Source organism: Mus caroli, unplaced genomic scaffold (assembly GCF_978045245.1).
Source record: "Mus caroli unplaced genomic scaffold, Mus_caroli_1 scaffold_11, whole genome shotgun sequence".
Taxonomy (NCBI): Eukaryota; Metazoa; Chordata; class Mammalia; order Rodentia; family Muridae; genus Mus; species Mus caroli.
In genome coordinates, this window is record NW_028227266.1 from 113,662,590 (window position 1) to 113,686,832 (window position 24,243).

General features: G+C 47.6%; 1 protein-coding gene across 1 annotated transcript; it reads left to right on the forward strand.

Annotated features, from left to right (window-relative positions):
* Window positions 1–4,719: 4,719 nt before the first annotated feature.
* Cmtm6 (CKLF like MARVEL transmembrane domain containing 6) lies at window positions 4,720–22,496 on the forward strand. The gene is made up of 4 exons (XM_021172405.2): window positions 4,720–4,921; window positions 10,280–10,456; window positions 13,097–13,195; window positions 19,618–22,496. Exons 1-4 carry the CDS (start codon window positions 4,784–4,786, stop codon window positions 19,753–19,755), a joined length of 552 nt encoding a protein of 183 aa, XP_021028064.1. The 5' UTR covers window positions 4,720–4,783; the 3' UTR covers window positions 19,756–22,496.
* Window positions 22,497–24,243: the final 1,747 nt, after the last annotated feature.

The window sequence follows — 24,243 nt, forward strand, 5'->3', positions numbered from 1 at the left end:
AGAGATGGGTCAGAGGTTAAGAGCACTGGCTGCTCTTCCAAAGGTTCCCAGTTCAATTCCAGCAACCACATGGTCACTCACAACCATCTGTAATGGGATCCAATGTCCTCTTCTGTCACACAAGCATACATGCGAATAGAGCACTCGCGTGCATAAATGTTAAATCTTAAAAGAAAGAGAAAAGAGAAGCATGCTGACTTGCAAAGCTGCATGGCCGCTCTGTAGGCAAGGGCACTAGGTTGTGAGAATTCTGGAAAGGAAGAAAAATACATTATCTCATAATTTCTGTGTGTAACAGCCCTGGAACTAGCTCTGTAGACCAGGCTGGCCTCAGCCTTTCCAGTGTTAGGCCTGCAGGTATGAAACGCCATATCTGTCTGGCTTTTATATTGGAAACACTTTGCAAATATTTGAATGTAAAACCTCATTCACCATTCCTGAGAGTAGCTATGCATGTATGATAGCATTCACAGAGAGGTCAGAGTTGTCATTACTCCAAGTGTCGGTCTTCACCTGCCACAGTGTTTGAGATAGGATTGTCTTGGCCCCTGCCTTAGCTGGCCCCTGAGTTTATGGCTTGCCTGTCTCTACCTCCTGTCTTCCCATAGCAGTAGGCTGGGAATTCAGGTACACACACCACTCTGTCTTTCCAGCTTTTATGTAGGGTTGGGATCAGAGCTCAGCGGATCAGGTTTATATAGCAAGCACCTTCCTTCCTTTGCAGACCTGTCTGTCTCCCTGGCCCTTGTTTTCACTTTTTAACTTTTATCAATTGTTTAATTTTTTTTTTTTTCCTCAAGACACTCTTTCTCTGTATAGCCATGGCTGTCTCGGAACTCATTCTGTAGACCAGGCAGACCTCTAACTCAGAGATCCAAACTCCACTAACTGGACCCCACCCTCTTCCATCCCCATGTAGCTAAAACCTTCTCCGCTCTAAGTGGTCAAATTGTTTTGCACTAAAGTGCTCACAGGAGGTCCCTCAGCATTTTCTTTCTCTAATAGCTGGACATCACTCTGTGCCTTTGCTCTTTGTCGCCCTCTCCTGGTGAAATGGAACATACAGACTGGGAATGTAATTTGAGCTTTGCTAGATTCTCTGCCTTCATGGCTGCTCCATTTAGAGGGGTGGGGGTGGGGGGAGGTGAGGAGGTGGGGGAGAGGGGTGGGCAGAGGGAGACGGGTTGGGGCCTCAGACTCCCTTGCCTTTTCCAACACTGTTTCTTGTATTTTTGGCTGTTCTTTGGCTTATCTCCCACTCTGATATTTAAACCCTGGGGGCATCTTCATACATTCAACACGAATACCGTGATAGAGGCAGCTTTCCCCACCACCCATTTATGAAGAGGCCCTTCCATCTGCAGGTGTGTGTTCTCCGCTGTACTGTCCGTCAGTTCAAGGGCCCTGTAAACCCACCGTGAATTTAAAATAGCAAACTTCTAATTAAAATTTATTTAGTCTTATCAGTGCATATGAGCGTGGGTGTGTGCATGCTGACTGTGTATGGAGGACAGAGGACAACTTTCAGGAGTCACTTCTCACCATGAGTTAACAAAAATCCAACTCAGGTCTACTAACTTGTGAGGCAAACACCTTTGCTAGCTGAGCTGTCTTGCTGGTCTAAATTAATTAATTATTAATTTATTTATTTTGGAGACAGAGTCTTATGTAGTCCAGACTGTCTTCAAACTCACTTTCTATGTAGTCAAAGCTAATCTTGAACTTCTGGTCTTCCTGCCTCTACCTCCATGCTCCTGAGATTAAAGGTGTCTGCCATCACAGCAGGTTTTATGCCTGGTTGGGACTCCATGCACATCTAAGCCAGGCAAGCACTTTGGCAACTGTCTTAGTAAGGGTTTTACTGCTGTGAACAGACACCACGACCAAGACAGCATTTATGAGGACAATATTTAATTGGGGCTGGTTTATAGGTTCTGAGGTTCAGTCCATTATCATCAATGTGGGAGCGTGGCAGCATCCAGGCAGGCATGGTGCAAGCAGAGCCTGAAGAATCTGAAGAATGCTAGCAGAATACGAGCTTCCAGGCAGCTAGGATGAGGGTCTTAAAAGCCCACACCCACAGTGACACACCTACTCCAACAAGGTCACACTTCCCCCAACAAGGCCACACCCAGTTTAATAGGGCCACACCTTCTAATAGTGCCACTCCTTGGGCCGAGCATACACAAACCATCACAGCAACTGACCTACATCTCCAGCTCTGTCTTAGTATTTTAGGTCAGCATACAAAGCATGGTTTCCATCCTGGCATTTCACACATGTCTCATCTCATCATACTTGGGCCTCATTCATGCCCCACCCCTTCAGCTGGTCCCCAATCTTCCCTCTTTTTTTTTTTTTTTTTTTTTGCAATTCTGTTTGCAATTCTGTTTACCTGTGCTCCACTGCCTCCAGTCTCATCTCCCTCTCATGAATTCCTTTCTAGTTTCATGATATACAAACACCCCATGTAAACACACAAACACACACACACTAAGTTAATTTATCCTGGGACTGGAGAGATGGCTCAGTACTTAAGGGTAGTTGATGCTCTTGCAGAGGGCCCAGGTTTGATTGTAGGCAGCTTACAACGACCTATAACACCCGTTCCAGAGACTCCAATGCCCTCTTCTGACCTCTGTGGGCAGCAGAGATTTACCTGGTATACAAATATACATGCAGGCAAACATAAATTTAACATTAAAAAATTTATTTTTTTTCCTTTGTATATTTGTGCAGGGGTGTGTGTATGAGAGAGAGAGAGACAGAGAGAGAGAGACAGAGACAGAGACAGACAGAGATCAGAGACAGACACACACAGACAGTGCATATATGTATATATCAGGAGAGTCTATAGAAGGACATTGGATCCCCTGGAACTGGAGTTACAGGTGGTTGTAAGCCACCCTATGTGGTTGCTGGGAACCAGACTTAGATTCTGTTAAAGAGCAGAAATTGCTTTTAACCACTGAGTCATCTCTCCAGCCCCATAAGTATAATTTTAAAATCTAGGACCTGCATCTGAGACAGACCATATGGCCTTTGTCTTTTGAATTTGCCTTATTTCCCTTCACAGTAATACTCTGTTGTATTCATTTTCCTACAGATGTCATGGTTTCACAAAACAAGAACAACAAACTTGAGTAAAATTCCACTAAATGTTCTGCATTTCTTTTGCCCACTCATCTGTTGGCATGGTCAGTATGTTCATGTCATAGATCAATATCTGACATTCTGATTAATCTTTTTGTTAATTGCCCTTTGAAATTTTCATTAATCTGCTTACTGTCCCGCCAGAAAGGATTTTCTGTCTCTGGTTGGCACGGGGCAGTAAACTTAATATCCAGATCTGGTTCTCAGTTGTACTGTAAACCTCCAATGATACTGAAAAATAAGAACAGGGAAGACAGCTTAGCTGGTAAAGTGCTGGCTGCCACTGGTGATGTGAGTTCGATTCCTAGAACCCATATATAAAGACCCATGTGGCCTGTGCTTGTAAAGGCAGAGCTGGCAAGGCGGGACTCCGATCTCTGGGTCTTCTTAGTCTTCTTAGCCTTTTAGCCTATCTGGTAAGCTAGGTTCAGTGAGACACACTACCTACCCTAAAACAGAGTAGATGGTGCCTGAGGAACATACTCAAGGTTGACTTCTGCCCTCCACACTTGCACCCGCGCGAGCCTGCACCTTCATACACGGGTGCACCCCTCCCGCCCATGAAAAGATGACTATCTGAAAGATGGAAGAGAGTGAGACGTGAGAAATAAGTCAAATCTCTGTGGGAGGAGCATGGGGGGGTGCAGCTCAACGGGGGACCGGGACGGGGACGGGGGCGGGCGCAGGGGAGGAGGGCGGTTAGCATACAGAAGGACCTCAATGTGATCTCTGGCACTTTTTAAAAAAACAAAACAGGCTGAGGGATGAGGAGCACGTGCCTGTAATCTCAGCACTTCAGAGACAGAGGCAGGAGGATTGTCACTAGTTGCAGACTAGTGCTGGCTATGTAAATAGTTCTAGGCTAGTCTGGGCATGTGAAACCTTGGTTTTAATTTTTTTATTTTTAAAATCAGACCGAAACGAAACTAAAAGACACAGATCAAGTCAGGGTGGAGAGGTGACTCAGTAGGTAAAGGCGCCAGTTACTAAGCCTGAAAATGAATTCAATCCTCAGGAAGAACTGACTCAGAATAGTTTTCTGACCTCAGCACAACGCTCCTCCTTAGATAGATAGATGGATGGACGGATGGATAGATAGATAGATAGATAGATAGATTAAAATACAGATAAAATAGATAGATTAATAGTCAAAGTGTAATTAAAAAAAAAAACAAAAAGCAAAAAAGCTGAAGTCCACAGAAATCATGAAACTGTCAAGAGTTAGCCGGGCAGTGGTGGCGCAACGCCTTTAATCCCAGCTCTTGGGAGGCAGAGGCAGGCGGATTTCTGAGTTCGAGGCCAGCCTGGTCTACAGAGTGAGTTCCAGGATAGCTAGGGCTACACAGAGTAAACCCTGTCTCGAAAAACCAAAAAAATAAAATAAAATAAAATAAAAACCCCAAAAATAAACTGTTAACCAGAGAGCAGGAAAGGCAGAGGGGCGCGACACACCATGGAGGCGTGGCAAAGGGGGCGTGGCAAAGGAAGAGAAATTCTAGGGGCGGGAGCTCAGCAAGCGAGGGGGCGTGGCGAGGGCGGAGTTGACCGGAAGCGTGGGCGGAGTCCCAGGAAGTGACGCCCCCTACCGCTCGGCGGACACTTTAGCTGGGTGAGCGAGTGTTTGCCGGCGATGGAGAACGGAGCGGTGTACAGTCCCACCACCGAGGCGGCCCCCGGCGCTGGCAGGGGTGCGCGCAGCGGCCTGGCCGCCTACTTCGTCCTGGGCAGGCTCCCTTGGTATCGGCGCATCCTCAAGGGCTTGCAGCTGGTGAGCCTACGGCGGCGGCCGGGACCTGTGGGCTGAGGGCTGGGGTGGATGCCTCGAGGCTGCCGCTCGCTCGGCTTCCTCGTTCGGGAAGCAGCCGTTTCCACACCCCAGTTCCTTCCCGGGAAGGAGGCGTTGCCGTCCACCGCCTACCCGTGACCGGGCCTCAGCCTCTTAAACCCTTTTTCCCTTCTCTCAGCTAAAATTCTTTCATTATCGCCCTGAATGCTTGTGTTTCAGACAACGAAGTGCTTTCTGTTTATCTTTTCTGGCTTTTGCGATTTTCCGGGTGCTGGCCCATTAGGGCAGTATAACATGTCGGACAGTTTGTGTATGTGTTTAGCTTGCACAGTGAGTTTGATGCAGAGAGAGTCGAAAGGGCATCTTTCTGCTTCATGTGTGCGGGTGAGAGAACCTGAGCCTGCTTCTCTTTATTTTCCGCCTAGGCGTGAAACTATAGTCATCTTTGGTATTTAAATTATGATACTCCTGCTGTGTCTCAGCTGCCAGTGGGTATTAAGGTTTTTCAAGAAGACACTTTTCGGAAAACCAAATTGTTTAGGATGTTTATGGGTTTTGTTTAGTTTTGTGAGCCATTTATGCTAAAAGCGGCCCACTGCTTTCCTTGGGAAGATTTAAAATTCTCAAAACGCCGCTAATCAGAACTTATATTCTTGGAACTCAGTTGACCTACTTTCCTGAAGTAGAAAGCTAGCAGTTAGAAAACTGGCGCTGCTTTTAGGTGCCAGCTTGGGCACGAGGAGGAAATCATTGGAGACAAGTGATAAGTAGATCTGGTCTTGTGTAACCCCCTACATCCTCCTATGATGTCTGCAATGGACACCTTTAGGTTCCGCAGGCACCTGGGTTCCCGTCTTTGCGCATTTGCAGAACCTGTTCCTTTAACCCAGATGGGTGTGGTTTTGCCCCCACCCTTCCATCTCCTTCTTTTCCTTCTCCCTCTCTCCCCTTGCTCCTCTCTTCCTCCCCCTCTCCTTTCCATTCCTTCTCTTCCACTCTTTTTTTCACAGGGTCTCAAGTCTCATGTAGTCCAGTTAATTTCAGACTCACTAATATAGAGGATGACCTTTGAACTCCTGATACTCCCGTCTCCACAGTGCTGGGATTACAGGTGTGCTCCACCATGCGGTCTATGTGGTGTGGAGAATTGAACCCAGGGCCTTGTGCGTGCGAGGCAAGTGCTCTGCCAACTGTGCTATAGCAGCAGCTCCAGATTGTGTCTCTTTTGCGCTTCTCTGCAGTAAACACATGTGTCTAATGGAACCTTTTGGACAGAGAAATTTCTGTATGACCGAAGCATTCCTGCTGCTCCAAGGAAGTCATCTCTATCTGTCTTCTGCATGGGTGTGCAGAACAAAATCTCATATTTTTAGTTGCTTTTATTTCTTTTTTCTAATAAGAAATGCTAAAGCCAGAGTAAAAATTCTCATTATTATAGTTCAGCAGGCCTTAGCTCTGTATCTTCAGACTAGGACACAACCAGAAGAGAAGTTTCGCTGGTGTTTTGCAGTTGAGCCATAGAGATCAGTTTGCCTTGAAAAGGTCTTTAGCTGCTCTGTGTGAAATTCATTTGTTATGGGGAACTTGCAATGCTAAAGCAAGCTTCCTTTAAATACTTTTCTCTCTGTACACCCCACCTCCACCCCCAGGCTGGCTGTCTTGGAACTCACTCTGTAGGTTAGGCTGGCTTCAAACTCAGAATTCTGCCTGCCTCTGCCTCCCGAGTGCTAGGATTAAAGGCTAGTACTACCACCACTGCCCACTTTTTCATTTTTATAGTTGCCTTTTTGTTCCTGCTTTTCCGGTTTTAATACAGTCTTACTTATTAACAATAAAAATATACTACAGGGTTACTAAAAAAAAGTCCCAAGAAAGCTATAGATGAGGTCTGTTTGGCCAGGCTGAGGGCTGTAGGCAAGACTTCCTGTCCTTCTCGAGTCTTTAGTTGATTTAAAGCCTAATAGAATTGCAGAGTTCTGATAAGAAAACAAGGGTGTGGAGACACCAGAATCAGAAGCAGAGGCATAGTGTGTTAACAAGGAGCCTTCAAGCCGTGGGGAGTGCATTCGAATGTTTGTATGTGACTCGTTATTCTGGGCCCATAAATCTTAGCAGGTTTTCTAAGACTGCAAAGAGAAAAGAAGCCTATTGTGAAACTGTAGACCTGGGAGAGTGGTGGTGGTGGGGCTGGGTCACCTCTAGGTTCTTTCCACCCTTAGATCTCCCAGGCTGCTTGGGACTTGCTCTTACCAAGCTAAATATCAAGGGGCACGTGGTGAACCTGCAAACCCCGGGAGATTCCAATACAAGTGTAAAACTAGTCTTGGAGCAGTGCTGCGGTACCTGTCATGTCTGACCTGCCTCTTGTCAAAGGCTTGTCCCACATCTAAAGACGAGGCACACTGTCTCTTATCTTTCCAGAACGGAGCAGTAAATACGTTGAAACAGTGTTGTAAGGAATCGTAAATTTTATGCAACTAGACTTTTGGTTTATTGTGTCTGTAGATTCACCCTTATGTTTCTATTTTATTTTTTTAAATACTTGATGATGGGATTTACATGGGTTTTATTGTTTAAATGAACCAGTCTATGATTTAACTTAGATTTCTTATGTGTGGTTGTGTTCATGCCGCGTGTGGATGGACGCCTCAGCTGCCGATTTTTCCCCCTTTGTGCAGTTATCTGGAGATGATCCGACTGGACACTTTGTACTTGGGCTTCTTTTGGCTGTTGAAGGACATCTGCATTGTTTCTGGTTTGGGGCTGTATGAGTAAAGTCATCTTGAAATTCCTTTTGCTCAAGTGGGTCTTCATTTCTCTGGAGTACCCGACAGTGCTTAGCTTTTGAAGACGCTCCTAATTTTCCTAGTATTGGTCTGTTGACATTTGTAATCAAAGTGTGGGCGAATGTACTGTGCACTGTGAAATACAACTCTTGATTTTCATTTTTCTTTTCTTCCCCAAGCTACTCTGTTTCTTGTTTGTTTGTTTGTTTTCCAGGGCTGGGAGTTGAATCAGAGGCTCCGGAATGCCAATGCCTGGCATGTATCCTACCACTAATCTACATTCCTAGCTCTTAGTGTTGTGTTGTAGCCCAGGCTGGCCTGGGCCGCTAGCGGATCCTACTGCCTCTGCTTCCTGGGTGCTGGCTTTCTCGGTGTGCAGCCCACTCTAGTCTGCTTTGTTGTTGTTGATGCTGTTTTTTTGTTTGTTTGTAGCTACTCTGTGCCTGGCTTTCTCCTCTGTCCTCACTGGAGTGAGGTAGAATTTCCCTTTGGCCTTTGACTGTGGACCATCAGTCCTTTTGACGGTCCAGGGACTCCGGAGACTCCCCATGCCTTCATGAGAGCAGTTCGTGAACAGTCTTTTTCCACTCCCTAAAGAGTTAAACTCCTAAAGAGTTAAGCACCAGCTCCTCCCTGTACAGAGGTGCTCCCTGCTTGTCTCTGGTCCTCCCAGCAGAGGGTCTCTGCTAGGATGGTGAAATGTGCTGAGTGCGCTTGTCTGGAACTTCCCTTCTTCCTGTGAGCACATCCACTGCACCCTTGACTCTGCTCACACCTGACACTGCTTTTCTAGTCTACTGCCTTCTGTCCCCACCACAGCCCCCTTCCTCGAGTGCCGCAGACCCTCTGGGTCCCTTTGTCTGCGTGGAACGAGTCTCTGGGGCATGTGGGCAACGCATTGGCGAGTGACAGACCAACACGCGAGATTGTGTAGAATCTGAATGTATTCTCACAAAGTGAACACCAGTCTTATATAGTGCAGAAAATACAAGGGGTCTGAAGTCACAGCAGGCAAGGTCATTGAAGTTACCTGATACAAAACAAAGGAATGACTACAAAGGGACTTACAGGAACCAGGTAGATGTTTACAGTAAAGATAAAGCAGTCCTGCCTAGGGTCAGCTTAGTGACAGGCAAGGATTTCACACTCTAGTGTTATACCTTTGAACCTTGTGAAGGCTAGCACCAGGGGGTACTGCTCTTAGCAGGCCTCATGAATAATGCAACATCACAACCCCCCTAATTCCTAGGCCTTGCTAAATTCTTATATGAGTGTAACTTTTAAGTAACTGGAGAATCTCCATTTGTCAGGAGAATTCACCAACTTGCTTCTAATATGCAATGCAGCCTGTACTGAAGATTTCTATCTCAGTGGGATTCCCTGGCTCTTTTATGGTATTCCCTTGTTAGGGTGAGATTTGCTACTGTCCTTAGTAAATACTTTGCAGACTATCTCTGAGCTGCTGGCTCCATCTTTTGTAATGCTTAATTAGTTACTTCTTTACTGCATTCCTGCAGGATTCCAACCTTCTGGGACCTTGGAACACTGGGGAGACTTAACTATATCAGAATTTAATCTTAAAAGGCACTTATAATAAAATACTAAAAGAGAGCTCGTAGTTCCATACACCAGACTAACTCGGGAATAGGGTATCAGTATATGGGTAAATGAGAACGCCAAAGCTCCAGGTGAGTTTCTGTGAAACTCTTTTCCTCGTTGAGTGTTTACAGACTTTTCAGCCTGTCAAGCAGACCCGACCGGAGTGCGTGGCACTCGAGTACAGAGTTATCTAACGCTCTGCCAGACTGGAGTTTTCTTGCAGTGTCACCAATATCATGGTCACTGTCGCATAGTGCAGTCTAATGCAGGCGCTCCTTGACCAGTGCTCCTGACCTCTGAGTAGTGAGCAGTAGCACACTTGCCGCCTTCTTCAGATGGGCTCGCTTGCTCTGCCTCATGCCCCTTCGGCTGCTGTTTCTCATTGCTGGCTTCTCCCCTTGCAAGCTGCCCTCTCTCAGGATGCTCTTGACCTCTTGCTTGGCTGCCACCCAGAGTCTGTGTGTGCAGTCACACTTCCTGACTCTAGATTAGTCTGACCATGTGCCTCCAGCTACACCCTGGCTGACTTTCCCACTGACTCCATTACAGCAGCTAAAAAAACTTGCCGTGCGTAATGGCACTCAGCTTTCTCTCCTGGAAGTCCTTCCTGTGGGCTGTTGGAACACTCTCATTTCTGAGTCTCAGCGTTGACACACAGTAGTTAACTGGGTGTATCCCTTCAAGGCAAGCTGACTCTTAAGTTCTATGTACCAAGCTCTCTCACTAATCTGGTTTGCCCCAGTCTCTACTTTACGAATATTTTAGCAAACAGATAGTGGATTTAATTTTGTTTTAGAAGGGGGTTGTCTCACAGCCTTGGCAGAGGCTGTGTGGGAACTCTTGATCCTCCTGCTTCAGCCTCCCAAGTGTCTGGGTTTATAGGCCCAGCCTGCATGTAGGTTTTGGATGTCATGGGTCATCTCACTCACTGAGGTCAAATGGTTTCCATCTGTAGCTGCTGTCTCTCCTGGCCTTCATCTGTGAAGAGGTTGTGTCCGAGTGTGGGTTGTGTGGAGGCCTCTACTTCTTTGAATTTGTGAGCTGTAGCGCCTTCCTCCTGAGCCTCCTCCTGCTGATCGTGTACTGCACCCTAGTGCACGACAGAGTGGACACTGGGAAAGTCAAGTCATCGGTAAGTGGGGAAAACACGGTCCCTGTGTCGGGCTCGCCTGGTTTTATTGTGAGAGTGGTAATGCTTTCAGAGCGCAGCGCTTGAAAACACTGTCTGTGTCCTAGCTCTCTGCCCCCTAGTAACTGGGCTCCATGTCAAAGATGGAGAGAAGAAATGTACTCAGGGGACAAGGAAGCCACCAGTGATCTGATAGTTAGTGGTGGCCTCACCTAATTCACTGTAGACATTGTGTAGTGTTTGCCTTACAACCAGCCTAGGATGGCCTTGAACTTGCCATCTCCTGTCCTGAGGGCTGGCAATATAGGCATGGGCCACTGTGCCCCCTAAATATTTTGTTTTAGAAGTGTGATTTTGTCACTTTTCATTTTTTACATTTTAGAGTGTCACTCATTGGCTTTACAGTTAGGAATTGAGTGACTGCTCTCCACCAGACATTGCACTGTGTGTGGGAGCCCTAGGGATACCACGACACTACAGGGTCTTTAAACAAAGCAACATGTGGTTCTGTCTGTGTTTTCTTTTCCTTTTTTTTTTTTTTTTTGGACAGGGTTTCTCTGTGTATCCTTGGCTGTCCTGGAACTCATTCGGTAGACCAGACTGGCCTCAAACTCACAGAAATCCTCCTGCCTCTGCCTCCCGTGTGATGGGATTAAAGATGTGTACCACCGAGCCTGGCACTTTGATTTAATTATATAAAAAGATAAAAGTTGTGTTTAGGTGAATACAGAATGCCTTTGTTGGATCACTGTTAGTGTTCCCCAGGCTGGGGTTGTGGCCCAACAGGGAAAGCCCTGAGTGAAGGACAGGAATGTGGGTCCGCTGCACCCACATATGGCGACTTGCCTGTTATCCCAGTGTTCTGGAGACAGAGACAGGACTAACCAAGTCAGGGAGCCCTGTGTTCCGTGAGAGAGCATCTGGAAAGATGCTGACATCTCTCTGCCTCAGACATGCACGCACATACAGACCTACAAACACACACCTGATGTAGTTGTCATCTGCCTCTGTCTGCTAACCTAGGCTTAGAGATTTGCTGCTGAATAAGATCAGCCTTTCTAGTTCTTTCTGAACTCTGTTGGCAGGTTTAACTCAGCTCTTCTGGCTCTGACACCTCAGCAAGCTGATTCAAGTCTGGCTTCTTCTGGTTTCTGAATTGCTCTGCTTGGCCTTTGTGGCAATCTGTTCTAATCTTCTGGCTCCTTCTCATTCTCTGGCTCATTCTGTCTTCACCTGTGTCCACCTTGTTCTTTCTCTGCAACTTGTAGTAAAACTCTCTCTCTCTCTCTCTCTCTCTCTCTCTCTCTCACTCTCAGCTGCTCCATCTTAAGCAGCTTCCCTTTCTTCTCTCTTCTTGTAAGAGTTGGGCATAGCCTATTCTGTCAAGACATTCTCTGATTCATCACTTTGTCTGCCACTCAGACATCACTTTCCAACATGGGTGCTTCCTTCTACAAACTGATTTTCCCTTCATAGTTTGGGATTCAAGGTGTGAGCTAACTAGCTAGAATAACAATGTTGCTGGATTAAAATCCCTCTGCAATATACATGTAAACAAACAAACAAACCCACCCATACCCAACTGGGGTACAGTTCAGCTGGGAAAACTCTTGCTTGGCTTGTACTGAAGCCCTGGGCCTTAGGAGTTGGTGTGCTTTTACATACCTGAAATCTCAGAAGTCAGGGGCTACAGAGAATTTACCCCGCAGAGCTGCCCTCTGGCCTTCACACACATGCAGTGGTGCTTACGTCCTCATACCAACAATGAGAAACAAACAAGCCACATAACTAGGAAGTTACATAGCTGGGATTTGAACTGTGGTAGTCTGACTTTACAAGCTATGTTGATCAAACATTGCATCTTTTAAAAATATTTTGTGTATATGTTTGTTTGCATGTTTTTGTATATATTCTGTGCATTCTGGTACCCTTGGTGGCTAGAAGAGGGTGTCAAATCCCCTGAAACTGGAGTTACAGATGATTGTGAACCACCCTGTGGTTGCTGGGAATTGAACCCTGGTCCTGTGGAAGAGCAGCGAGTGCTCTAACTGTTGAGAATCTCTCTCTAGCCCTGGTTCAGAGAAGGTAGTCCCAGTACTTGGAAGGTAGAAGCAGGACTATCAGAAGTTCCTGGCCAGCCTGGGCTGGTGAGAACCTGTGAGAAAGAAATACAAACCCGCCAAACAACGGTCAGCTCAGGGATTGTGTTCGCCAAGCATTCCTGAGGCCATGGGTTCACGTCCCAGGAGCAGGAAGCACAAAGATGGAAACAAACAAGCAAACAAACAAGCAAACAGAACCTACTCAGAAGCAAATCCCGGCTGGATGTGGTGTCGCTTGTCTGTAATCCCAGCGGGAATTCGGGAGGCAGAGGCGGGCCGTTGGGTCTCCCTGAGTTCCAGGCCAGCCCAGGCTAGGTACATGGTGAGACCCTGTCTCAAAAAGAAAAATCTGTGACATACTATTACATGCAGCCTAAACTAGACAGTGTTGTTTGAATGCAGGCTTATTGACCAGGTACCATAGCATGTTTTAAGCTTGGATTGCACCAAGAAAATGTAAGTCATTCAGGGTTTTTGAAATTAAAAATGTTACGTTTTGTCTGCTGCTCTGAGCTTGTGTGCTCTTGTTCCCTGTGTGTAGGATTTTTACATCACCCTGGGAACTGGGTGTGTGTTCCTGCTGGCATCTATCATTTTTGTCTCCACCCATTCTGGGACCTCAGCTGAAATTGCTGCAATTGTAAGTACTTTGCTTTTTTAGCCTTATTTTTGTTTCCTTAGAAGCAGAGAATTTAGAAAGTTCTTCATAGGTTATATATCAGAGTAATAATTATTACTTAAATTTGTTTATATTGATGATATATGTGTTGTGAGCGGTGTGCACTTGTGTGCTGTGATCTGTGTGGATAAGAGATGCTCTTTGGTGTTGGTCCTGCCTGGGAAGGACCTTATTTGAGGTAGTCTCACTGCCGTGTAACCCGGCCAGCTGCTCACCAGCTCCTACCCTCCTTGTTGAGATAGGCTCTCCCTGTGCAGCCCTGGTTGGCCCTGGCACTCACCAGGACAGTGCTGGAGTTAGAAGGATGAGTCACCTTACCTGGCCGCACTGGCTTCTTGGAACCGCCTGTTTCTACTTCCCATTTCCTGTAGGTGTTCTGGGGTTACAGATGCTTTTGACGCTCTGCCTGAATTATCCGTGGGTTCCGGGTGTGAGCTCAGCCTTCAGCTTGTGAGCCAATCACATTTCCCCACTGAGCCCATCATCTCCCCAGCCCACTGAGCCCATCTCATTTCCCCAGCCCACTGAGCCCATCTCGTCTCCCCAGCCCACTGAGCCCATCTCATCTCCCCAGCCCACTGAGCCCATCATCTCCCCAGCCCACTGAGCCCATCTCATCTCCCCAGCCCACTGAGCCCATCTCATCTCCCCAGCCCACTGAGCCCATCTCATCTCCCCAGCCCACTGAGCCCATCTCATCTCCCCAGCCCACTGAGCCCATCTCATCTCCCCAGCCCACTGAGCCCATCTCATCTCCCCAGCCCACTGAGCCCATCTCATCTCCCCAGCCCACTGAGCCCATCTCATCTCCCCAGCCCACTGAGCCCATCATCTCCCCAGCCCACTGAGCTCATCATCTCCCCAGCCCACTGAGCCCATCATCTCCCCAGCCCACTGAGCCCATCATCTCCCCAGCCCACTGAGCCCATCTCATCTCCCCAGCCCACTGAGCCCATCCTCTCCCCAGCCCACTGAGCCCATCCTCTCCCCAGCCCAAGGGTAGTTTTTCTTCTCCTTTCAATACAAAGGTAGACCTAAAAGTAAACAAACACTAGTCTTTAGAGCCTAGGAACCTGCCTGGAGTTTGGCCGAGTTTTATTACCAAAGTTTTCTTTATGCTGCATATAAGCAGGTGTTTGCTAATGCAAGTAGCAAGCTGGCCTTTGTCACCTTTGTCATTGTCCAAATGCCTCTGAGAAACTCCACAGGCAACTCCTGACAGAGTTTGAGTGAGTCACGGAAGCCTGCCTGCAGGGCACTCTACCTTTGGTTCCTTATTTCACCTTTCCTCTTATTTCTTTTTCTTATCTTTCTTTTCTTTTTTCTTCCTCTTCTCCCCACCTCCCCCTTCTTCTGTTCCTTTGTTGCAATAGCTCATGCATGCTAGGCAAGCACTGTACACCTGAGCTACAGCCCCAGGGTTAGTTCTTAGATTTTGGGATAGAGTTTTGCTCTGTAGTGTAGGCTAACCCTGAACTTGATATTTGTTGTAAGCTGGTCTCAAACTCAGGAGTCTCTTGCCTCAGTGTCCTGGGTGCCGTGACTCCAGATGTGACTTCAGATGTGTACTGCTACTGCAGTCTTGGGTGATCTTTTAACAAGCTCCTCCTATCCTTAGTGCCTGATCACAGGTTTGTGCTGGCAGGGATCGCTCTCAAGGAAGTGAGCCCATTTTCAGGTTTGTAACCTCTACATGAAATACATGAAATCAATCCATCCATCCAACCAACCAACCAACCTTCCTCCCTGCCTCCCTCTCTCTCTCTCTATCTCTCTCTCTCTCTCTTTCTTTCTTTCTTTCTTTTTTTGAGACAGGGTTTCTCTCTGTAGCCCTGGCTATCCTGAAACTCACTATGTAGCCCAGGCTGGCCTCAAACTCAGAGATCTACCTCCCTCCACCCTCTGAGTGCTGGGATTAAAGATGTGTGCTACCATGCCCAGCACAGTCAAGCATTTTTTTTTTTTAAGATTTATTTATTTATTATATGTAAGTACTTTGTAGCTGTCTTCAAACATCCAACAGAGGGCATCAGATCTCATTACGGATGGTTGTGAGCCACCATGTGGTTGCTGGGAATTGAACTCAGGACCTTTGGAAGAGCAGTGAGTGCTCTTAACCACTGAGCAATCTCTCCAGCCCATCAATTGTTCTAAAAATTAGTTCTAGGACAGTTCATCTCAGGTGGAGGAGTCTGACTAGTTCTCTCCCATTTCTTCTTCACTCCCCTGTCGACCTCCCACCCCCACCCCACTAGAAAGAGAAAGCCAGGCTTGCCTGTCCCAGACCTTGCTGCTGTGTGTCCCAGACCTTGCTGCTGTGTGTGTGGAGTATAAATCCAAACCTTTGAGACAACAAAGGGACAGCTGAGTGAAGAGGGTTTTTTTTTTTTTCCCTTTGGCATTTTTTTGTTTGTTTTAAATATTTAAAAAATTCCGAGTCTGTGTGTGGTTTTGTGTGTATGTGTGTTTGTCTGCTATTGCCTTAGCCCTAAAACTACATTTTATTATAGAGCCTTACTGTATGGTTTATTTGCTCAAAGGGGAAAAGACGGCTCGGCGTTTAAAGCCTTTGCTGCTCCTGTAGAAGACCCAGGTTCAGTGCCCAGTGTCCACATGGCAGCTCAGAGTTATCCATAATATTAGTTCCAGGGCATCCAACTTCTTATAGCACCAGGCACCCAGATGCATGCAGACAAAACACTCAGACTCAGGAAGAAAAAGAAACAAAATCTTTAAAAAGATAGCATTGAAGCGTTGCAGACGGTGCTGTGCCAGTCTGATTTGTAGGGGACAAGCAGATGCAGTTGAGCCCAGAACAGACCCCACGGGGACGACCGGGTTTACTAATGAGTGTGTACTTTAGGCTGGCTGTGCTGGCATGGCCAGGTGAGCTCAGTGTGCTGTGGGTGGGATGAAGTCCTGTGTTCTTTAGGGTGGAGCAGAGGAAAGGAAGAAGCCAGAGATTGCAAGAGGCGGCCACAGTCGTGGGGGTGCAGGCCAGGTGTGGCGTGCCTTCAGTTCTAGCATTTGGAAGATTGAGTTTGAGACCAGTTACCTGGGAGGCCACCAACCCCCCACCCCCTACACACACACACACACACACACACACACACACACACACACAGAGTACAAAGTCATGGAGGGCTGGGCTGAGGTTTCGAGAGACTTGGAGTTGCTTTCTTCCTGTTTTGGCCTTCACTTCCTCAAGGGGTTTCCTAGTGAGGAAGCCAACTTTGAAGCATGGTCTTTTGTTTCTTGACAGAATTCTCCGAATGTCTGGGTCCTGTGTTAGAATAGCACAATGAGGAAGTGACATAAGGAAGAGGAAGTAGGTATTGGCATCAAGTCCCAGTGTCACCACAGCATGACAAGTGACTGGAGAGTGTATTTAAGTTAGCCAAGTAGTGTTTAAAAATGGAGGTTGGTTCTGATCTGAAGAGCTTCGCTGTCTTCAGCTAACCTAGTTAGTTACACATCGTGTTTCCCTCATCTGCGGGTCAGTGAAACCATCGCTACTAGCCATGTATTTAATACCATCTGGTGGGATTTAATTTTCTATCTACTGACTCATTATTGACACCCCCCAGACTCCTGCATACACATTAGGTATAGGCAGGGGCTGAGACAGTAGGGACTTGGAGACTTGACTTTGAATCCACCGAAGAGTCAGGGAACAGGGGATTGCCTTCCACTGCTGAGTTCAGGGTGGGCTGCTCTGACGGAGGAATGTGGGACTTATAGGAACTTAGATGTGTAAGACAGCACCTGAAGGCCCGTTTGTCAGGGTTGCACTAGGGCAGCAGGTCCAAGATCCAACTTCCCAGCCTTTTCTGAAAAGACATAGTGTTGCAGGACATGATGGGGGGAGGGGGGTGTAGGAGATTGAGATGTTGCCCTGGTGTCAGTCCTGCTACTGTTAAGGACAGAGGCTAGGGTTGAGACATTCTGATAGAGTAGGCAGTCCTGCTACTGTTACGGACAGGGACTAGGGTTGAGACATTCTGATAGAGGAGGATCTGTTGATGTCTGTGGATCATAGGACAATAGGGGCAGGAACCTTCTTAATGGGTGGGTGGATTTCTCATCTTCAGGCAGCCATTAAAAGACACACAGGTATGGCTTTGACTATTCCCGACAGTCTGATGATCAGCTACCCTCTAGCTAGTTGGGGATAAGAGGAAGGTGTTTAGTCCAGGAGGCTGGGGGAGACTGTAGAACTGTCCTGCTTGCAACCATCGAGATGTTGAGAGTGAGGGATCTAGATGTCCTACCCTGATGCCCCCTGAAAGGCTTGTCTGGTAAGCAGAGGGGGACATGGGCCACCACCCAAGTATTGTGGCGATGGACCTTACAGTGGGGACTCGAATTGTAAGTTTACAAAATTAGGACATGTTTTGGATGTATATATCCTGTTAAGTCTGAGGCCTCCTGTCTGAATAGCAGTGTTGGAACCAGAATGAGTCTCTTCAGGTGGACACGGGGAAGGAAGACGAGAGCATCTCTTCAGTGGGTACTGACAGGCACGAACACAGAGAGAGAGTAAAGAAGGGTGGGTGCATGCTGTGCGCAGGCCGAAGTTACAAGGATAAAGAGAACACAGCTGCATCCAGGAAAGTACACAAAGTCCCCTTGTAATCAGTACACAGCTGGAATGAATGGCAAGGGCACCATCTTGGTGCTTTGTCACCAGGGCTCAGGAAAAGGGGTTTGGGGGAATTCTTTCCCGGGTTACAGAGGCAGGTAGGGCTGTGGGAGGAAATGGCTCCTCTGGTGGTTACTTTAATAGCAGCTTGAGGTCCCTAGGAGGTCAGAGGGCTAGCTGTGGGTAACAGACTCACTCCTCAAGCATAGAGCCTCTGGTTTTAATATAGGATGGATTGTTTTTGTGGCCTGTGAACCTGCTTTAACCTGGAAGACTGAATTCAAGAGCTAAGACCCAATAATTCAACAGTAGTTGGGGTGAGAAGGGCTAAGAAGTCCCTGAGCGTGGAGGCCAGAGGGGCTTAGTGGTGAGGACTTTTAAGTAGACTTCATTCCCCAAGTGCATGGGCATAGATGTTGAGTCAGAGGAAGGCTTTGGTGGAGGGTTGTTAGCAGTGTGCCTTAGGAGATGTGAGGTTCATGAGAGAGTATAATGTCATCACCCAGGGCTGTCTGGGGAAGGGAAAGCTACCTATGCAAGGAACATTCCACACAAGGAGTTTGAGAGGACTTAGCCATGTGGAGCTCGGGGTGCTGAACACGATCAGTAGGAAGAAAGCCAGTCCAGTTCATTTTCCTTTGTGCACTGCTTCTGGATAAGGCCGCTCATCTCTCCCCTCTCCATGATGCTGGAGGCCTCTCCAGCATGTGACTGTCAGGTCCTGTGGAGAGCTTTGCAGGCTCCCTGTCTGACTTCAGATGTGTGGGCAGGGCCATTGCTGTTTGTATGGAGGCGGGAAGGCCAAATCTGGGCAGTACTTTGATAAGATAAATCCATGACTGCATCAGCTGCTTGAGTGTGTGTGGGAGCGCTGCTGCCTGTTCAGAGGGATCAGGTCCAGTGTGTGTGTGTGTGTGTGCATGTATATACTCTGTAGCTGTCTTTAGACATACCAAAAGAGAGCATCATAATGGGATCATTGCAGATGGTTATGAGCCACTGTGTGGTTGCTGGGAATTGAACTCAGGACCTCTTAACCACTGAGCCATCTCTCCAGCCCCAGACAGGTTCTTTAATAAGCCCAGCAGGGACTAGTCTCCAAACCCCAACCAGAAGTCAGTTGGGAATGAAGGGAATTCCTTTCATAAGTTTCCAGAGGAGATGATGCATGGCCATCCTGCAGCGAGTCCATGGCTTGGAGTCAGGCAGAGGAGATGCAGCCAGGGACTTCTAGTAGCTATGGTTCTAGAGGAGTAGGGAGGCTAGATCTCTCGTACACCTGACACTGGTGCTGGTCGGCAACTCTGCTTCTGGCCCTAGCACTGCCCAGCAGCAGAACTGGCATCTGTGCCCTGTGGGACGCACAGAGGCAGCTGTTATTCTGGGAACTTTGCTTTGTCATTTCCTCTTAGGATAGCTTTTAAGTTCTGTTAAAGAGTGTTAAGTGTGGGGTTGGAGGGAAGGCTCAGCAAGTGAGACCCGTGTTGCTCTTCCAGAGGACCCACATCAGGGGGCTCTGTCCACTTCCAGGGATCCTGTAGTCTCTTTAGACCTCCAAAAGAACCCATACACCCGTGCCATTCGCTTCCACAGACTAAGTAAAACTAAAGCAAATCTTTTTTTTAAAAGTAGTTATAAGGTGTAATTGATCGGCTCTCTTTCCTGGATGTGAACTCTCAGGCTGAATAGGACACAAGTTGAAACACACACTTGCTCAGATCTCTCCCCCTCTCTTCCTTAGGTGTTTGGCTTCTTGGCAAGCTCCATGTTCCTACTGGACTTCGTTGTCATGCTGTGTGAGAAGCTGCGGGAGAACCCGCTGAGAAAGCCCGAGAACAACGCAAAGGTGGAAGCCCTCACCGAACCACTGAATGCTTAAAGACACAGAACCGGGGTGTGGACCCAAAGAGAGGCTCCCTCTGTGTGACCTGTGTCGTGTGTGCACCTTTTGGAGAGAAGGGAAGGGACAGGAAAGCAGCTTTACAGCGCTGGGCTGGGCGGCAGCCCCAGCAGGAAGCTCAAAGGGTTTTTAATAACGCTTGGAACCTGTCGCAAGTGGAGGAGGATTGTTTGTTTGTTTGTTTGTTTGGTTTGTTTTTAGAGATGAGGACTGCTGTCCTTTGAATTGCATGTCTGTCATTTTGCTATAGGACGCCCCTCACCACGCTTACCTTCCAGACTGTGCCTTTTCTGTCCTCTCAGGAACCGGTTAACTTGTGTTGTGTTGCTGGGGATTTCGTGTGTGTTTGAGATGCTGGTGTGGGCTTCTTCCCTTAATGCCATGATCCTTTACTGTATCTTACTCAGCCTTACACTTAATGTGCTGACCTCTTAAAGCAATTATTCTTCACTCCTTCTGAGCCATGCATCGCCTAACAGAAAACGTGTGGGCTGCTGCTGTGTATGTGTGTGAAAGCAACCGTATAGCAGCCTTGTGGAGGCTTTTACATTGCACTGTGATTGCTGAGATTAAGTTTAGAAGAAAATGAAGTTTGTTATGTAACACTGGAAAAGTGAGGGAGCTGATAGTCTATCTAAAGACCAGAGAGAGAAGAGACTGTCCCGCACCGCGGGTGTAATCACACAGCTAGGCCTTTGCAACTCGGCAGAGATGTGAAGGCTTGGTGCTGTGTTCACCCGTGCAAACAGGGTTGATGACGTCAAACTAGAGACTTGTGGGTCTCCCTCCGGGCAGATGGTTTCTGCTCAAGCGAACACAGCTCCGCAGGCCTCTCTGCAGAGCCTAGGCTGGGGTCTCTCGCCCACCAGATTCTCCTTCCTGACTTTCTCCAGAATGGTCCCGTGCCCTGTGCTGTGTGCCATCTGTGCAGGCCAGTGCTCGCTCTTCCTCTCTGTTCTCTTCCCATTGTCAGCCATCTCCAGGCCATCCAGAGGTGTGTCCCTTCTCACCAGGAGTCTGAGGCAGGGGTGTCAGGTCCGAGTTCCCTCCCACAGGCCTCTGCTTGGCTTTCTTTCTCTCCAGGGGAGAGGTCTTGAAGATGTGAACCCCGGAAGCCCTGCTAGTGAGTACTGCTGGTGGTGTGGGGAGGCCTCAGGCTTCCTGAGACTCTGGAAGGATCGCTTGCTGCTGGAGGGCTGGCTTAGAGCCACTGGGCGTCCTTCCGACCCGGGGGACCCTTCTTCCCTTCTTGCCTTCTTCCTAGAGCTTGAACGAGACCCAGCACGTCCAGGCCTTCTGTGCACTGGCGAAGGTTTCCCAGGCTGGGCTTTCTCTTTGAAGTGGTGCGATGGATCGTGTTTCCGGGGATTCACTGTAAAGTCCCCCTCCTTTCCAGTGTCTTGTGTGCCCTTGTGTGTGGAAGAAGATGGTTTCAGTTTCCTGAGTGAGTCTGTGGCAGTTCTTGGAAGTGGATGAATCTGGGCACACAGCTTCTGCTCTGTCCCTGCCTCACTGCCTGATCTGCTGGCCTCAAGGTTTACATACTGGTGATGTCACCATGGCTGCTTTGGAGATCGTGAAACTGATCATGAACATTGCCATTCCAGAGAGGGGACAGGAGGCTCTTGAAACCACGAATAGAGAAGTTCAAAAGTAACCAGTTTATTGCAGACAATTTGAGAGTTTTATATCAAGCTGTGCTGTAGTTAGTGTAAATATCATTTAGACCTATTGAGAATTAACAGCAGATCTGGGCGACTTTAGTGTTACCAACTATTAGTCTGCTGACTGTTACTATAACAAAATACCTGAGACAATCAACTTAAAAAGAGGAAGGGTTGGGGAAAAGGTTAATCTTGGCTTGCAGTTTTGTAGGCTTTGGCCCTTGGTCAGACCTGCTGTTTTAGACAGCAGCGCATCACTTGGGGAGTTTGTGGTAGATCTGGAAGCAAGGAAAGAAGGGCGGTGGCTGGAGGTCCTGAGGTCTCTTAAGGGCACACCCTCTCTGACCTAAGACCTCATGAGGCCCCGCCTCTAAAGGTTTCTGACCTCAATAGTGCCATTCTGGAGAACTAGTTTCTAACTCGCAGGCCCTTGGGGACATTGCATCTCAGTAGTAGGTGCCTCTCTGCCTGTGTCTGGCTTGTTCATGATTGGCAGACACTCTGCCTGGCTCCGCACAGCAGCGGCTCAGCATCAGCATCCAGCTGCTTGCTGTGTGTTAATTGTCTCACAGCTGAGGGCTCTGCCTTGGCTACTTCAGGCTTTCCTGTTAGGAAGATAATTTGGTCACTTGTGTCTGTGACCACTCTTAGAACTTTCTCTTTTGGGGGAACCTGTGACTGGTTGGCTTCTGCACTCTATGGAGGGAGATGGGGTTAAAGACTGTGGCAACACACACCCTCCAGAAGAGCTGGGACCAGAGACTGTCAGCACAGAAAGGACAATGTCTTTTTAGTAGCTGGGCAGACTTGAGTTGCTGTAATTTATACAAATTGTTTAGAATGGTTTTTAAGACTAAGAAGGGAAATATACTTATTGCACAAGACTTTTATAATTACTATACTTAAATTATGCTCAATGTGGGGACTGAGAAGTGTATTTCTACATTGCTTATATCTGATCACTTTTGTATTTGTTGATTTAAAGCCTGTGGGTCTTTTTTTATCACTCTTAATATCAACTTTTATAATCTTTTAAAATAAATCCTCTTAATTCCAGTGTTTGTGCCTTCACAGTTGTTCACTACAGACTTATTTAGATGAGGCCCTCACTTGAGGGGCTAGCTGTCCCCATGTCTGTATGTGTCCAATACACGGGCTGTCTTCTGGAGAGGTGGGATTCGGACTTAAACATCACGTTTGTCGGCTGTGGCAGCACAGGAGTCTCCAGTGCCATCACTTAGGGCTGAAGCAGGGAGGTCACCAGCTTAAAGCCAACCTGGTTTATATAGCAGGAAAATACTCTTTTTTTTTTTTTTTAAAGATTTATTTATTGATTATATGTAAGTACACTGTAGCTGTCTTCAGACACTCCAGAAGAGGGCGCCAGATCTCGTTACGGATGGTTATGAGCCACCATGTGGTTGCTGGGATTTGAACTCTGGACCTTCGGAAGAGCAGTCGGGTGCTCTTACCCACTGAGCCATCTTACCAGCCCAGGAAAATACTCTTAAGAGCTAGCTGTGGTGGAGGCAGATCTGTGTAAGTTTAAGGCCAGCCTGGGCTACAGAGTGAGTTCCAGGTCAGCCAAATCAATAAATGAAAACAAAAATCCTTTTTAGGAAATCCCATGGCATGAGTTATAGAAGAATACTAGACACCGGGTGGTTTTAAATCCCTCCCCGCCTTTTCTTTCCTCTTCCTTTCCCCTCTCTCTCCTTTCCCTTCTGTTCTGACACAGGGTCTCCCGTAGCCAAGGCTGGCTCCAAACTCACTCTGTCGATGAGGATGACATTGACCTCCAGGTCCATCTGTACTTGCTTCCCAAATTCTGGGGTCGCAGCTGCGTGTCTCCTCCACCTAAATCATTGTAAGAATCAAGTTTTGGACTCTGGTTAACACCCTAGACGTGGCTGCCATGCTGTGGACAGATAGAGACATCTGATAGAGCTAGGGCGTTGTGCTGAAGCAGAACTATTTGTGGAGTTTGTAAAATTCCTGCCTCCAGTCCCTAGAGAATAACAGGACCTTTATAGTTAGTCCTCAGGAATTCACTGGGATTTGTACATTCTTCACAGTTTTTGTTTTGTTTGTTTTTTGTTGATAAAAAACATTGTATCAATATGCAGCCAGCTGCAAAGAGCAGAAGACCTAATGCAGGGAATGCCAACAGTAAAGCATTCCTGGTAGGTCTGGAAAGGGCACCTGGCGGGCGGCCTGTGAGGCTGGGGCAGGGGGATGGCTTCTGCCCACCCGTTTTCTGCTGAGACTTCTGTCCACAGAGTTGAGACTTTACAGTCACGGGACTGTCCAGAGGTGAGGAAGGGTGGTTGATTCTCCAGAGTTTCCCATGAGCCCTTAGTGGGTTTGACTCGTTTTGCAGGTGAGTTCAAGGTTGCGCTTGCTGACTGTGACTAGAGTAACATAATCTAGACCCCTGTCCCCACGCCACACACGCACACAACAGTGTGAAAATACCTGGATTTAAAGCTGCCCTCTACCTATCAAAGTTGGTTTTGCTAACAGAGGAATGGGATCATCATGTGAGACTAAAGACAATGTTGGGGATGCACTGATTAAAACCAAACCTCTACGCCAGGCCATGGTGACAGACACCATTGATCCCAGTATTTGGGAGGCAGAAGCAGGTGGATCTCTGTGAGTTCAAGGCCAGCCTGGCTAGACAGCAAAGCCAGGGCTATACAGAGAAACTGCCTTGAACTGCCCCCACCAAAAGGCCCAACCAGCCCCCAGTTTATAAAGCACTTATTATGGTCTGGGAAATGGTCCAGACAATGCTTGCAAA

What these genes read in the sequence shown, in the direction of transcription:
- Cmtm6 (XM_021172405.2), top strand. Translation starts at nt 4,784, where the DNA reads ATGGAGAACGGAGCGGTGTACAGTCCCACCACCGAGGCGGCCCCCGGC. An exon ending in TCCTCAAGGGCTTGCAGCTG is followed by an intron (nt 4,922 to 10,279) that starts GTGAGCCTACGG and finishes TTCCATCTGTAG; the next exon opens with CTGCTGTCTCTCCTGGCCTT. An exon ending in CTGGGAAAGTCAAGTCATCG is followed by an intron (nt 10,457 to 13,096) that starts GTAAGTGGGGAA and finishes CCCTGTGTGTAG; the next exon opens with GATTTTTACATCACCCTGGG.